Source organism: Suricata suricatta, chromosome 15 (genome assembly GCF_006229205.1).
Source record: "Suricata suricatta isolate VVHF042 chromosome 15, meerkat_22Aug2017_6uvM2_HiC, whole genome shotgun sequence".
Classification (NCBI taxonomy): domain Eukaryota; kingdom Metazoa; phylum Chordata; class Mammalia; order Carnivora; family Herpestidae; genus Suricata; species Suricata suricatta.
Window position 1 is genome coordinate 50,825,959 of NC_043714.1, and position 15,717 is coordinate 50,841,675.

A 15,717-nucleotide genomic window follows, 5' to 3' on the forward strand; every position below is an offset into this window, starting at 1 on the left:
TTATATATGTAGAAAATATTTTTTAAATTTATCATTTACTCTTAAATTTTATTAATGGTTTTTCCTGTCGTTAAGACATTTTTTGTTTTCTACGTTAAATGTGTAGATCTTAACTATTGTTATTTCTTCATTCATTTTTATGCTGTAGAAGGCTGTACCACCCCAATTATATAGTATTATACAAATTTATACTTATTTTTCAAGAGTTTTTATGGTTTTATTTTTATATTTAATTTTTATTTCTCTTAAGGTTTATTTATTTTTTTGGTAGGGATCTTACTTATCTTTTCAAATATATCATTCATGACCCAGGCAGTATTTATTGAATAATTCATTCTGTTTTCCATGAAAAACTTCTTCAATCTATAAATACTTATAGATAGTGCTCAATACTATAAATAGTCCTGTTTTATTGTGTGTGCTAGAACTTTCAGAACAATGCTAAACAATAGTGGTGAGTATTGCAGGATATGGTATCTGGACGCCTGTTTTATTGGGGTTACCTCTGCTGTTGGGTATTACGTGTACGGGTGTATGGGCAGATAATCTACACAGAATTGTTTGTTTGTTTGTTGTAGGTACACTAATAACTATCCAAGGCAGAATCTTCACTGATGTCTACGGAAGTAATACTGCATTAAGCTCAAATGGGAAAAATGTTAGGATATTGAGGTAAATTTTTGATGTGGAAACATATTCTTATCATGAGATCCCATGATATGATATTCCAAAATTAATGGGTTCAATGAGATTAAAAATCACTACAATGTGATGGGATTAACCAGTGTATTTTCAGCCATATTATAGGAAGAAAAGTAGATTATTAGATGATTCATCAACGTGGAAGCAAATGGCCAATATGTCTTTCTTTTTTGGTCTGACGTAATTCTTTCTTTTTCTGTGATGGATATTATTAAGAGAAGGCACATGGAAGCAGGTTCAATAGCAATTGAGTTTGTCATAGAACTTTATTACTGGATAACGTGTTACCTAATCTAACTGCCTCAATTTACATGTATATGTAATTGTGTAGCTTGGAGGTTTATAGCTTAGTTGAGATGGAGGGAGCGGGGGGTTACGAAGCCTTCTGACATGTAGTTTGGCCCTTTTTCTTCTACACCGTGGTGCATGGGAGAATGCTCAAACTAAAAATGGTAAATAACTTACCGACAGTGTAGGATTTGAACACTCATTCCTCTGTTCTACCAGCCACAGACCAGATGGTGATATTGGCTACTTACCTAATATCAAAAAATAATTGTCCACATTTTGGACCAGAAACTAGCATTGTCATTAGCATTCTCTTTCTGTAGCATAGGAGTGCTACACCTATCTCAGTCCTGCCTTGAAAGACTGAAAGCTCTCTTCATTTCCTGTAGGAGGAAGTACAGAATCAGTATTATGGCTTTGGGGAGGCTCCATGCTGATCAAACACATGTATAAAATGGATAAATAGAGAAATTAGATAATAATTCATACAGCAATTAGGGATTTTTTAAATTACTAAAAAGGTGATATATATGTATACACACATATAAATATATAATTGTGTAAAACAAGTAATTTGAAATGTTTTACCAAATGAAATAAAGGTAATTTAGGTGGCATTCTATGAAGTAGAACTCAAATCACATTTGTAGGCATGTGTAATACTCTGGAAATGTTATGTTGATTCCTTATATATAATAAAAGGAGTACTAAACAAAGAAACAAATATTTAGCATTTTGTATAGATAGTTTAGCGTAAAGATTTTGTTTGCTTCCATATATTTGAATGTTATGAATGGCTTATATTCTGATTCTTAGATGGGGTTTTCTAAGTCATCCTTTCCTATAATAATGCCTGGAAAAAGAAAGCTTAACCTTCAAGGAGATTCCTTTTTTCCCAATTGTAACTGAAATTGCTTGTGTTTAACTTAGAGTAGTGGATAGAAATTATTTCATGAAATCATAGAACTACAGTCACCAGCAACCTAGAGATCAGGCTCACCCAGCCTTCGGACCCTGGAAATGCTGAGATACTATATATAAGTGTAGAAAACCTTTCACACACCTATTGATTTGAGAGACGGAGGTCTTAGAACTGTGTTTATCCCATTTCTACCATCTTAATTGTGACACCTGGTCCCCCAAAGCAGTTTACTGGGCCTGATTCCGTTAGCAGGGAGCAATGAGCCATGTTCTGGGCAGGAAGTCAGGACGTGAAACATTCAAGCTGCTTCTGCTTCTCACAGGTTTTGTCAGTTCAGCCTAATCTCCAAACTCAGACAAGGAACAGATTATGGAGGACACACAAATAACTAATGGACTTGGTGCCCACTAAACAGAATTTGGTCTAAAAGATAAGATGAAAAAATTTTATATATTTAAGGCCAAATAGGGTAGTAACGCCACTGGTAGACAAACCCAGACCCCTGTGGGAATCACTGGGCATGGTTTAGAGCACCTGCTGGAGCCCAGCTGCCTGGGTTTGAATTCTCGATCTATTCCTATGGCTGTAGGCTTAAGCAAGCTACGCAGCCTTCCTGCCTCAGTTTTTTCATCTGTAAAATGGAAGAGTAATGGTAACCCATAAGATGACTAAACATAGTAAGCGTATGAAAGCGTTTGCTGCTGAATTTATTACTTAGGTGCAATAAAGAGGGAGGTTAGAAGGAGAATATGAATCCATAAATTTCATACTCAGTACAGTAATTCAGTGTTCTTGCCTTACAAGCCTAGTGTAATGATAAGTGAAAAGGTTGGTGTGTAAAAGTATATTAAAAAGTGTAAAGTTCTCTGCAAACAGAAGTCCTTACTTTTTAGACAGTTCAGGTTTGTATCTGCACTAAATTTGAATCTGACTGTTGGCACGGAAGCTGGGCGGTTTATTCTGAGTGCGGCAAAGAACCCAGTCCCAGGGATTCACGCCTGCAAGCTCCCACTAGCATCGGGTTCTGTCCCCCTCAAAGCAGTAGGTTGGCCTGGTCAGACACACGCACAGGCAAAGGTTTCCACGGCCTAACCCTGCCCCTTTTCAGCTTCTTATATCCATTCCAGCGGCATTGAGGATGTTAGTTGTTCTCTTCATCCTGGTTACTCTGTGGGGTTTCTGCTGTAGAGCTTGTTTAATTCCTACCTACAGGAATTAAAGGAACATACTTACTATGTGTTACAAAGCACAAAATTCTGTTTTGTATTTGAATTAATTGAACTTCCGATGGAAGAGCCCCCATTATCTGTTTCCACATCTTGTGTTCCTGTGGTATTATCACTTTCTAACACGCCAAATATGTTATGATTATCATGTTTATTATCAGGTCTCTCCCAATTAAAATGTCAGTCCCACAAGGGCAAGATTTTTGTTGTGTTCCCTGATGTGTGCCCGTATCTACAGCAGAGACTGCAACATAATAGATGTACAATAGGTGTTCACTGAAGGAATGACTGATAGATCATAAGTGATTGATAGAAAAATATAAGGTGTCATTGAGCTTGGTGGGAGGAGCATATTTTGAAATGATTTACTAAACATAACTTGATCTTTTCCAATAAAATATTTATACAGAGTTTATATTGGAGGAATGCCCTGTGAGCTTCTCGTACCACAGTCTGATAATTTGTAAGTAATTCAAATAATTTTCTTTAGAAAATGAATAGTAGATATAAACATACCAGTGTAAATTGTAATGTCTAGCAATATTGTATAACTGAATACTCTAAAATACAGTATAAAATTATAATATTTTATATGGTAAATTTGCAATCATTTATATAGTTAGATGTAACCTGATGTACCCTACTGTCTCCAGTATAGTATGATCTGAACTATTATTAAATTATTATGTTTTGGAATATTTTGAGACATATCTTTATCAAATAATTGTTTCATTTGTTAGTATTTAAAAATATTTAAAAGGAATATCAATGGGGATAGGCAAATTAACTACAAAATATTTAATTATAGAGTGAAGCTTTATTCAAGTATCTTCAGCCAATGCTGGGAACGATTTTCATTTTACAGAAATTTTTGTTACAGCAACTGTTTCTATCCTGATACATATTCTAAAGTCCATAAGATGTTTTCAAAGAAACACAGTTATTTTATTTATTTTATTTTACTTTGTTTTGTTTTACATTATTTTATTTTATTATTTATTTGTCAATAAATGGATCTTTATTATATAGATACTGAAGAAGGGAAATATGGTATTTAAAAACTTTAGTGTCAATACAAACTTTGAAATTAACATATATATTTTATTAGGTATGGTCTAAAACTAGATCATCCAAATGGAGACATGGGTTCTATGACTTGCAAGGCGACTGGAACCTACATTGGTAAATGTTGATCATCACTCTTCATAATTCTCATAAATGCCTGACTCTATTTCCTTGCTTTGTAAATGCCTGACTCTATTTTCTTGTTTTGGATTCTTAGACTTCCCCTGCACCTTCATCCCTTTCTTTAAAATTAACATTTCCTCTTTGCCTTGGCTTCTTTTCAGTTTCATGTAAGCATGTTTAAATTACCTTTTTCCTAAGGTTTACATTTAAGGTAAGCTTCTTCAGATTTCTTTTTTTTTTTTAATTCCTCTGTCATCCAGAAAATTCCATTACTAATTTAGCTGTTTTCCCTGTAGCCTTAATTTTTGTTTTTTGTTTTTTTCTCCTTGCTGTATGCACTCCAGGCACATAAATCCGTCAGTTCCATTTTTCCAATTTTATGTCAACATATATCACTATAAGTTTAAGGCATACAACATGATGGCCTGATAAACACATATTGTGAAATGATTGCCACAGTAGATTCAGCTAGCATCCCCTATAATCTTTAGTTCTAGAATGAGCTTCACTTCATTCTGTCTCAGAGCCTTTGTAAGCCCCTCACCCTGAAAATTTCAGATAAAATGCCATGTCTTCAAACAGTCTTCCACTCTCAAAGTTCACTCTCCTTTTCTGAGGGCTTTATCACAATTTTTAGTTCTCTGTTTGTGTCATTGCTCTTGGCTGACTGTTTCCTGCACTGCACAGTCTGCTCAGTTCGGAGAACCGAGGGCTCACCCTGCACCTCTCATCTCCCCAGCAGAGTGTCTGCCCCAAATAGATAGCTCTTGAATGAACGGAGGAAATTTGAGGGCTGTATGGTTACGTATATGTCCTTTCATCATCCTTGGTTCATTATTCTATTTCGTCAGATTTTTCTAGTTATAAGTTAAAATTTTTTTTAAGTTTATTTATTTTTAAGAGAGAGTAGGAGTGGGGCAGGGGTACAGAGAGAGAGGGACAGAGGATCTGAAGGATGCTCTGTGCCGACAGCAGAGAACCTGAACTGGAGCTCGAACTCACAAACCATGAGATCATGACCTGAACTGAAGGCAGACGCTTAACTGACTGAACCACTCAGGCATACCTCTAGTTATAATCTTGAGACATCTTAGTATGTATATTTTAAAACATTTCTTTCAGATAATGTCTTTGAGGATTAATAAATGGTTGTGTAATTACAGTCTAATTTTAAATTACTTTGATTTTAAATCAGCTTTATAATGTATAGTTATTGTTCTCCTGTGATTGGGAATTTAATTGATTGTGTATTTTAATTAATTCCAGGTCATCACAATGTCAGCTTCATCTTGGATAGTGATTATGGAAGGTAGGTCATTTTGTGAATAATAATTTCCATAATTGAGTCAACTGGGTAAATAAAATAAAAGTATACATTTACTTTGTGCTATATAGATCCAGAGATTAAAGAACCGCTAATCACTTTTTTCTCCCAAATTAACATTTAAGAAGTCTGTAACTCCCTTTCTCCAATCTGTGCCTAGACACAGCCTTTAAACTGTTGGTAAATCTAGCATCACCTAAAACAACATATAAATCTTTGATTGTGATATTGAAAAGGGTTCTTTAATGTTTTACAGCTTTTCTGACTTAATTGTAAGTCTTTTGACAACTAAATAGTTCAGTTTTGATGTGAACTAACATAAGAGTAAATAAAACCCCACAGTTAGTATTACCAGATAAAGGTGTTCAATTAAATCATCAAGGCCTACAGCGTGATGAAAGCTGGCAGCTACAGCTCTCAATTGTCCATCTTAGCACCCATGTTAATCATTTATGTTCACAATTTTCAAATAAAGCTAGAAATCATCTCTAGATATCTCACATCCTAATTTCACTACGAAAGACTACCATATGTTTATAGAAATATCAAAATATGCGAATCTCAACACATGTTGCAAACCTCATCTTCCAGATAATAAAGAACATTTAGTGGCAGACGTGGTGCTAAGCACTTTACATATATTATCGAGTTGAATTCTCCCAAAGAACCTATACAATTGAGTGTTATCATCTCCCCGGTGTTGCACACTGAGAACGATGAGATTCGGGAATGTTGAATAATTTGCGCATGGATGTTCAGCCTGTCGGAAGCAGTGCTAGTGTGCGAACCCACACAGCCTAACTCCAGGCTCTGAGCCTTCTGTTCTAGCTCTGCCAAGAGTGGTGGAGGGTTACAGCCAGAGAACCACATTGCATCACCACACAAAACCATGGTCCAGGATTCTCTGACCATGGCAAGATTACCCCACCTCTCTGTGCATTTGCAAATGTGTAGCGGCATTTGTTGGCTGTCACAGTAACTGAGGCATACTAATGGCCTTTTACGGGCAGGACCGAGATGTCCAAACCTAAATGAATTATTCTGCTCAAAATATCATAGTGTCTCCCAATGAGAAAATAAGCTGGTTAACAGATATCCAAATAAATAATATTATCTAGCCATCCAATATCAATAGAGCTGTAGTAGATCAATAATAGGATAAGTCTATTGATTTCGTTTTTGTTTCTGAAGAGAGATGAATGATTAGAGAAGATTGAAAAAGATTAAAAATACTGAAAAAGATTGAGAAGAATGGCAATATTACAATCAAAGTAGATGTTCCTCAGACTACAAAAGAAAAATGACATTTGATAATAAAGTTTTTGCATGGAACTGTAATTGATTTGGTGAGACCAAACTCATTCTCATTGTATTTGAGGATCATCTGGTTCCCGACATCCAGAGGCAATAGGTTTATAACAAAGTGATGATTGGGCTGCATACTTTATTATAGACCAGTATAGACTGGACCCAAACCATGAAGAATGTTAGGATTCAAGGGCAAACCATAATGGATGGTATGTAAATGGTACTAAGACTCACTGCTGTGATTTCCAGGGGGCAAATGACTTAGTGTCTTATGATTTACCAGTTGTTTTTGGCAAGGACACTACCTACATACCTGTAACTTGATAGGAATAGGGCAATAGGATTTTATTGAAAAGGTTAGAAAATCACATTAGAAGCAGTAATTATTGAGTTTTAAATGATTTCTTGAAATATATATGCTTTTACATCAATGCCACTATCATTCTTCTTCAGGTGAAAAAGATGAATTCTTAGTTCTGAGTCTGTATGAAAGGTATTAATTACCAAATCCATCACAGATTTCTCAGAGAAATAATTATCCAAAAATAGGTTTGAGTGATCAAGCTTGAATGTGATTGATAAGTATATATAAATCAGTGTGTTGCATTAAAATGCCCTGAAACTTTCAATTTTAAAAAGCCAGCAAATTTGCACACAATATAGCCAAAAATATTGCTTAAAATAGTTGATTCTGTGATCTTGACATATAATTCCTTTTTTTTTTTAAGCCAGTGGCTCTTATTTTGTATTAATGTCTCAGACTTGAGGAAACTGTGCTTCTATATAAAACAGTCTAAGGACTTTAAGATAACTGGTAAAAAAAATATGGCATATACTTCTTAAAAGCCTAGTTTCATGATTACATGGCATTTAAAAATGTTAAATCATTTTATAAATTAAAAATTCCATATTTTACAAATTTCAAGAGTCTTCCTGAATGTCAAATAGACCAATTAAAGATGATCGTGGCTTCCATTCTATATATCTTTTAATAGCTCACCTTCTCTCCTCTATTACCCCAAGTTCAAACAACAGCTGTTCCTAACTGATAAGATTCAAATGAGGCTGCCTTAATTGAGAAATGCCTAGTCATTATCAATGAATTAGTGAAAATCACCTCAGTGTCATACCAAATAAATTATATTCAAATTTTATTTCAGGAGGCAATTTTCTGACCAACTTAAGAAGCAGGGTTAATTTTTCAGACACAGGATCTGACCACAGACAATATTGTTGGGGCTGGCGTCATTTCAAATCTTCTAGAAATCAACAGAAAGGCCTATAGCATACAAACGTAAATCCAGTATGAACTTCTTATAAGTACCGCGCGCTAACTGGTTGCACCACTGGAGCTCGAAATCCAGTATGAACTTCTTAAATAACTAATTTAGCATTCAGTATTGCCAGAGACCCTTTAGTCTTGCAAATGTGCATCATAGTGCTTGGGTTAGATTTCTGGTTTACTGTTGGTCTCAACCACAAGACTTTCCTGATCCTTTTAGGTTCTAGTTCAGTGTGTTAGAAACATAATGAATGGGCTTTGAATCTTAACATTTTAATTTCTTAACTTCTCTAATTATGAATTCCATTGAGGTAATTAAAGGAACAGCATTTAATATCTAGGATCAGATTCCTTACTGTCCTCACTCTCCAGGCTATGAAAGTGCAAAAAATGTGTTCTGTGTTGATGAAGGGTGACTTAACTCTGGTGGTTTACTGTAACCCTGCTTTCATTCAGTGTGCTTTAAGCAGTGAGTGGCAGGAGAAGAGAACTGTGTAGGATACAGGTTAGCAGCCGGCGCTCAGGACGCAAACTGCCTGGCTTCAAATTCTGTTTCTGCCACTTACTCCCTGTGCGATCTTCAGTAAGAGAAATAGGTTCTCTGACTTGTACCTACCTCATGGGGTTGATGTAAGGATAAAATGACACAATAAATTTAAACCTTAAAAAATCTTAGGTTAAAAGCTTAAAAACCTTAGCATGATATCTGATAAGTATCCAATAATGTTACTTATTCTGATGTTAAATGGGTTACAAGAGAGGGCACCGACCCAAGAGCCCTCATGAAGGGCGATCCTCTTCTTTTACATGAATATGAGTTCTTTACTGAGATATAATTTTCATATAATAAAATATACATAATTTAAGGGTACAGTTCAGTAAGTTCTGACAAATGACTGTTTGCTTTGTATACTTTTATATTTGTGTGACCAGTAACTACATCAAGATATGGAAAATTTTTATTTTTCCAAAATGTTCTGTCCAGCTCCTTTGCAAATTATGACATGTTTTATGTCACTAAAACAATAACATTTCCCTAAAATAAAGTTTATTTTAAAGTGAGGATTCTTACTTTTTTTTTTTTACACAGGAGTCTCCCACAAAAAATGGCATATTTTGTTTCTTCTCTAAATAAAATTTCAATGTTTCAAACATACGCAGGTATGTGACGTGTGTGTGTGTGTGTGTGTGTGTGTGTGTGACAGAGAGAAAGAATGAGAGAGACAGAAGGGGGATATGTGTACTTTATTTCATCAAATTGAAGATAATAATGACTTAAGGTGTACTATATTATGTATTGCCAAGAAAGGAAAAACATTAAGATGGGGAACCTAATAGGAAGCCCTGACGTTAAAACTAGGACCCTGTAAACTATATTTTAATGTTTATTTATTTTTGAGACAGAGACAGCGCATGAGCATGAGCAAGGGAGACACAGAATCTGAAGCAGCCTCCAGGCTCTGAGCTGTCAGCACGGAACCCGATATGGGGCTCAAACCCATGAACCATGAGATCATGAGCTGAGCTAAAATAGGTTGTTCAACTGACTAAGCCATGCAAGAGCCCCTAATATTTTTTTTAAATAGAAGGTTGATTGAGAAACCAAGGGAAAGACAGAGGAGAAATTTTCATGTCTCCACTTCTGTTGGTTGTGGGAGGAAAACACATTCTCCACTGTCAATTTAATCTACAAGGCAGTACTCTCAGATTTATGGTCTCAGTGTGGTCCAGAAGAATCTTCCAGCAGATCATAATTTAACTTACAGAAATCCCAGCTGGTAGATTCCTAGGAGAGTGTCAGAAGCAAACACAAACCCTCCTGGAAGAATTACACTTCATTCCAGGTCAGGAGTGATTGATGGAAAGGCACATTCAGATTTCAGAGATGTTCAAATGGGAAGAAAAGTGTCTTGGAATCAATCACATATGACATATCCCAGCCTTTTCTATTTAATGTGAAACTCATGTAAAAATACAAAGAACTTTGATATATAGGACTTAAGAATAAATTTCAAGAAGAATCTACTATATATCATGCACTAGGCTATTTTACTAATATACCTAAAACTTTTATATATGAATCCAGAAGATTTACTATATGAGAAAAATATAAATATAAGATGTGGGCCCAGAAATAGAAGAAACATTTATTATTTAAGAGAGTAGGGGTGAAGAGGCTATTTTCTTGCCTTTCGGTGTTTTTTGTTTTCTGTTGTTTGTTTGAATCAAACAACTCTGCTCAGCCCAGGTTTTCCTTAATTTCTGCATCTCCATTACTAGGGTCTCTTTAGTACCCGTCACCGTTAAAGCCTGGTTCTCACGAGATGTAGAGATGTAGGTCTCTGTCAGAGCCATGTTGACTGTCCCCTGGCAGGACTTCATCAGAGACCAAATGGAAACTCTTCATTCATTCATTTAGCAATTCAGTACCTACGCTGTGCTACGTCCTAAGGCTAGGTAATTTAGAAAATGTATAAAAATCAAGCATTTGGGTTTATGTGTAATGTTCATGACATTTTGTTTAATGTGTTTCTCCTCCCTCCCTCTAGAGGTCACTATGATTTCCCCGTCACGAGGAAGCATTCAAGGTGGCACCGTGCTAACAATAAGTGGACGGTTCTTTGATCAGACAGATTTCCCAGTCAGAGTTCTAGTGGGAGGTATTTTTATGTCTTTTAATATATTATGTTATACGAATAGACCCTGGCTTTTATTTAATCATTTATAAGAAGAATAATGGTCTTTTTTCAATTAATGTCTTACTTTTTTTTTAAGTTTATTTATTTATTTTGAGAGAGAACACAAGTTTGGGCCAGGGAGGGGGAGACAGAGAAAGAATCCCAAGCAGACTCTGCATTGTCAGTGTGGAGCCTGATGTGGGGCTTGAACTCACAAACTGTGAGATCATGACCTGAGTGGAAATCCAGAGTCAGACCCCTAACCCACTGGGTCACCCAGGCACCCTTTAATGTTTTACATTTAATGCGGAGTATTTTCACACGGGCATTTGGTTCTGGGGCTTGGGACTTTTTCCACTGCACTTTCCAGTGAGGGCTATTTCTTGCAGCCTTACATGATCAGGACTTGGGCTCTGAGGTCGTCAACAAAGGACATTGTATGGTAGCAACATGGTTGCCATCCACAAATTCCCCACCCTACGTTGAGACACACATACCTTCTATTTAGCAAACTTTTAGATGCCCTTTTTGAACTGTTGTATAAGTCTCAGGGGGTTGGTTAGTTATGGGAATGTAAAGTATATCTCCTTTTCATTGATTGTGGTTTATCTGGACACCAGGAATTATGGATGATACTGGCTTTGGAAAGAGCATTGGGCTTAGTTCTCTGGTTATACATCATTTTTATGTGTCTGGTTGAGACCAGTTCAAGGTCAAGAGCTGTGTAGCTCAAAAGGGAGATGGAGGATGAATGTAATCGTGGGGATCATCCCACTAAGTCATAATGATCTTACCTACCTTGATGAGCAAAGTATTGCAGGTCTGCCCATGCGGTTGGGCACATACTCTTTCTGATCCAGCCCTCTGCCTTGGTACTTTCTACTTTTAGGGAACCTGCCCATGAGCCAACCAAAATGTGATTTAAAGAAAAGAAATTAATATAAAATAAACTCATCTGACATTTATATCTCTATATATGTTATTTTGAAGTTTAAATATAAATAAGTTTCAAGAACATAAAATAAAATTTTAAATTAAACCAAGAACATAAAATATTTTTAATTTACATGTTGTGTTTTATGATCTGTTACTGTGATACAGTTGATATGCAAATATAACTATAATATATTAAAGTTTTATGGTATCTCATTGCCATTAATGTGACAACCAGGTTCAAGATTTTAAATCCTAGTAACTTCTTTCTCTTTTAACTTGTTACATGTTTTAAAAAGTTTCTTGTAATTCCAGTTAGTTAACATAAAGTGTAATATTAGTTTCAAGGGTGCAATATAATGATTCAACACTTCCATACAACACCCAGAGCTCATTACAAGTGTACTCTAATCCCCATCAACGATTTAACCCATCTCCCCATCCACCTCCCCTCTGGTAACCATCAGCTTGTTTTCAATAGTTAAGAGTCTGTTTATCAGTTTGCTTGTCTCTCTCTCTCTCTTTCTTTTTCTCTCTCTCTCTTTTCCCTTTGCACATTTATGTTGTCCCTTCAATTCCACATGAGTGAAATTATATGGTATTTGTTTTTCTCTAACTTATTTTGCTTAGCATAATACTCTCTAGTTCCATTTACATCATTTCAGATGACAAGATTTTATTCTTTTTATGACTGAGTAATATTCCACTATGTGTGTGTGTGTGTGTGTGTGTGTGTGTGTGTGTGTGTATACACACACACACACGTATATAAATGTATATTTATATACCACCTCTTCTTTATCCACTCATCACTTGATGGACACTTGGTCTGTTTCTATAATTTGGCTCTTTTGATAATGCTGATACAAACATTGAGGTGCATGTATCCCTTTGAAGTAGTATTTTTTATTCTTTGGGTAAGTACCTAGTATTGCAGTTGCTGGCTTATAGGGTAAATTTTTTTTTTAACATTTCGAGGAACCTCGTTCTGTTTTCCAGAGTGGCTGTGCCAGTTTGGATTCCCACCAACAGTGCAAGAGGGTTCCCCTTTCTCTACATCCTTGCCAACATCTGTCATTTCTTGTGTTGTTGATTTTAGCCATTCTGGCAAGTGTGAGGTGAAATTTCATTGTAGTTTTGATTTGTATTTTGCTGCTGATGAGTGATGTGGAGTATGTTTTCATGTGTCTTTTGGCCATCTGTATGTCTTGTTTGGAAAAATGTTTATTTGTGTCTTCTGCTCACTTTTTAATTGGATTATTCATTTTTTGGGTGTTGAGGAATCCTTGGTAATTTCTTGAAAATAATGATGTTTATGTATCTTTCCCTTGCTCTAAATAAAATGTGCTAAGTTGGTTTAATATACTGTTCAAATGCATTGTTTTCTAGTTCAATTATCTTGTATTCACAGAGAATTCAAAATTATCAAAGGTAGTGTTGAAATATGTTTTCCAGGCCACAAAACAAGACTTGGAAAAGATACCTTCCTCTACTTGCTAGCGCTTGCGTCACTTTTCATAGGCTGTGATTCCCATGTCAGTAAATACTTAATTGACTGACCCTACATGAGGCTCTGACCGTGAGGGACCTTGGAAGTCTAAAACATAGACTCTCCACTCAATTCAAGTTATGCTTTTATATAATTTTGGTATATGCTTTTGTATAATCATTCCCATTTAGACCCTTGTCTGCTTTGGTTTCAGTCTGCCTGTGAAAATACCATTCACAAATTATTATCTCTGTTGTTTTCACTTGGAGAACTTGGACTATGGTGCCATTTCATTTATTTATTTTACCTAAGAGGGCTGTGATCATCAGCTTTTGCAGATTCTGAACATCATGGGTTCATTAAGCATCTTTTCTGTAGAAGACAAAATATAAGGCTTCACTTTGGATTCAGAAGTGAAATCTCTTACAGTGACATAGTTTTATCATTTTTAAAAATTTTGTTTCTCAGAAATTACAAAATTTTCTAACTCAGACCTGTGATGTTTTGCCAGGAAAACACTGCCTTGTAAAAGTATGACAATTAATGAGTGATAAGGTTTAATGGGGAACATATAAAGGAAATGAAGAACCCCCAGCTTTGCTTCTTTGCTTATGCAACTTGGTTTTAATCAAAAAAACTATTTCACGATAAGCTGATTGTGATTAGCATTGTGGAGCTCTGTAGTAATAGCCCTACACCTTGGTTCTCTCTAGGCCAAGCCTGTGATATTTTGAATGTCACAGAAAATAGCATATGCTGCAAGACACCCCCTAAACCTGATGTTCTCAGGACTGTATATCCAGGTAAGTTACCGGAAGAGAGAATAGCCATGTCTGCATTTATGTAAGAAGACATGTATGATTAGGGTTTTAGTATATTCCAGCTGCTAAAACAGAATACCGTAGACCAGGTAGCTTATGAACAACCAACATTTATATCTTACAGTTCTGGATGCTGGGAAGTCCCAGATCATGGTACCAGCAGATTGGGTGTCTGTAGATGTAGATGTAGATGTAGATGTAGATAGCACCTCCTTGGGGCTAGAGAGTTCTGTGGGGCCTCTTTTATAAGGACTCTAATCCTATTTATGAGCTGAGGTCCAATCTCATGACCTAAACCCTCTCAAAGGCCCCACCTGCTAATAACATCACATGGGCTTCAACATACGGGTCTCAACATACAAATTTTGAAGGAGATACAAACATTCAGCCCATAACAATTAGTAACAAAAAATATTTGAACTATTTAGAATTTGTAGTGAAAATTATAATAAATGTCTTCCTAGTTTTCCTCTTTATACCTTCTGGATCAGGAAATATTTGCATTAAAATAGCTGCATCAAAGCTGCACCATGGCTAAATTCCTCAGACATCCTACTGAAAACAGCACATCTCTATTGAATGAGTTCAGTGGTGACTTTATTTACAATTAAATGAGATTACTAAATGTTGGTGCAGGCTACATGGAAATTGTATGAATGCCTTTCTGTGGTTAAAAAATAAAGGGCAGAGGTTAAATCCTTACTTGTCTGGAATGTTTTAAGAGTGATAACAGGATGAGAGAAATGGAACTCAAAATTTTTTCCAGCCTTTGGCCTGTGGCCAAAGTGACATGTGCAGTGATAGGACTGAGAGGCCGTGCATGGGTTTGAGGGTGTGTTTCTCATATCTTGTGCACGCAGTGAAATTGGTTTAGAATTGTATCACTAGTTGGTATTTGAAGCCAAGAAAATTATTTATCAACCTCTTAAATTTCCTTGTTTTGAATGTTATTAGAAAAAAATGAGCAGTTTAAGAAGAGAGTTTTGGTAATCACAGTTGGTAAAGAAACTTTAAAGAAACTTGTAGATATCAGAGTGCACTAGTGCTGCAGGAGTTTGAGATGTACAAGCTTCTCTCTGAACAAACTCAGCAGATGAGGAGGAGCCATAATTTTCTAGGTCCAGACACTCCAGACCAGCATAAGGCTGCTGGAAGAAGCATGAGTCTGATTGTTGTATTTCAAGGAAGAGAAAACCGTGAGATAGCTCCCTTATGATTAGGAAAAAAACTTTTAATGACAGAGTTTACATTGGCAAGCGTAGGTTCACTTTAATGAGAATATTCTCGCTGACTCTGTCCAAGAAGGAGATGAATTCATAGTGAAGTAATGTCAAAAAGAAGAACAAATAATGACAAATCTTAAAACTCACACCGTCTGTTCTTTGATTCGTTGTAAACCATTAATTAGTTGAGTAACTTTTGTCAGAGAGAGTAACCAGGCAAAGGTTTTGAGAGCAAATGGTGTGAACCATGAGGTTTTGAGATTTACCTAAAGCACATGAGTCATATCATAGGTGATAAATACTGTATTATTATCTTAAGTAAAGCACTTAGTA

At 35.8% G+C, this 15,717-nt stretch overlaps 1 protein-coding gene across 1 annotated transcript in view; it reads left to right on the forward strand.

The window, feature by feature from the left end:
* The window catches only part of PKHD1L1 (PKHD1 like 1), a 152,809-nt gene that overhangs the window by 13,775 nt on the left and 123,317 nt on the right, over window positions 1–15,717 (forward strand). The window contains exons 6-12 of the mRNA XM_029923967.1: window positions 579–672; window positions 3,548–3,601; window positions 4,247–4,320; window positions 5,593–5,635; window positions 9,331–9,401; window positions 10,790–10,900; window positions 14,054–14,143. Of these exons, the coding sequence (XP_029779827.1) occupies window positions 579–672; window positions 3,548–3,601; window positions 4,247–4,320; window positions 5,593–5,635; window positions 9,331–9,401; window positions 10,790–10,900; window positions 14,054–14,143 (537 nt within the window). The remainder of the gene's footprint in view (window positions 1–578; window positions 673–3,547; window positions 3,602–4,246; window positions 4,321–5,592; window positions 5,636–9,330; window positions 9,402–10,789; window positions 10,901–14,053; window positions 14,144–15,717) is intronic.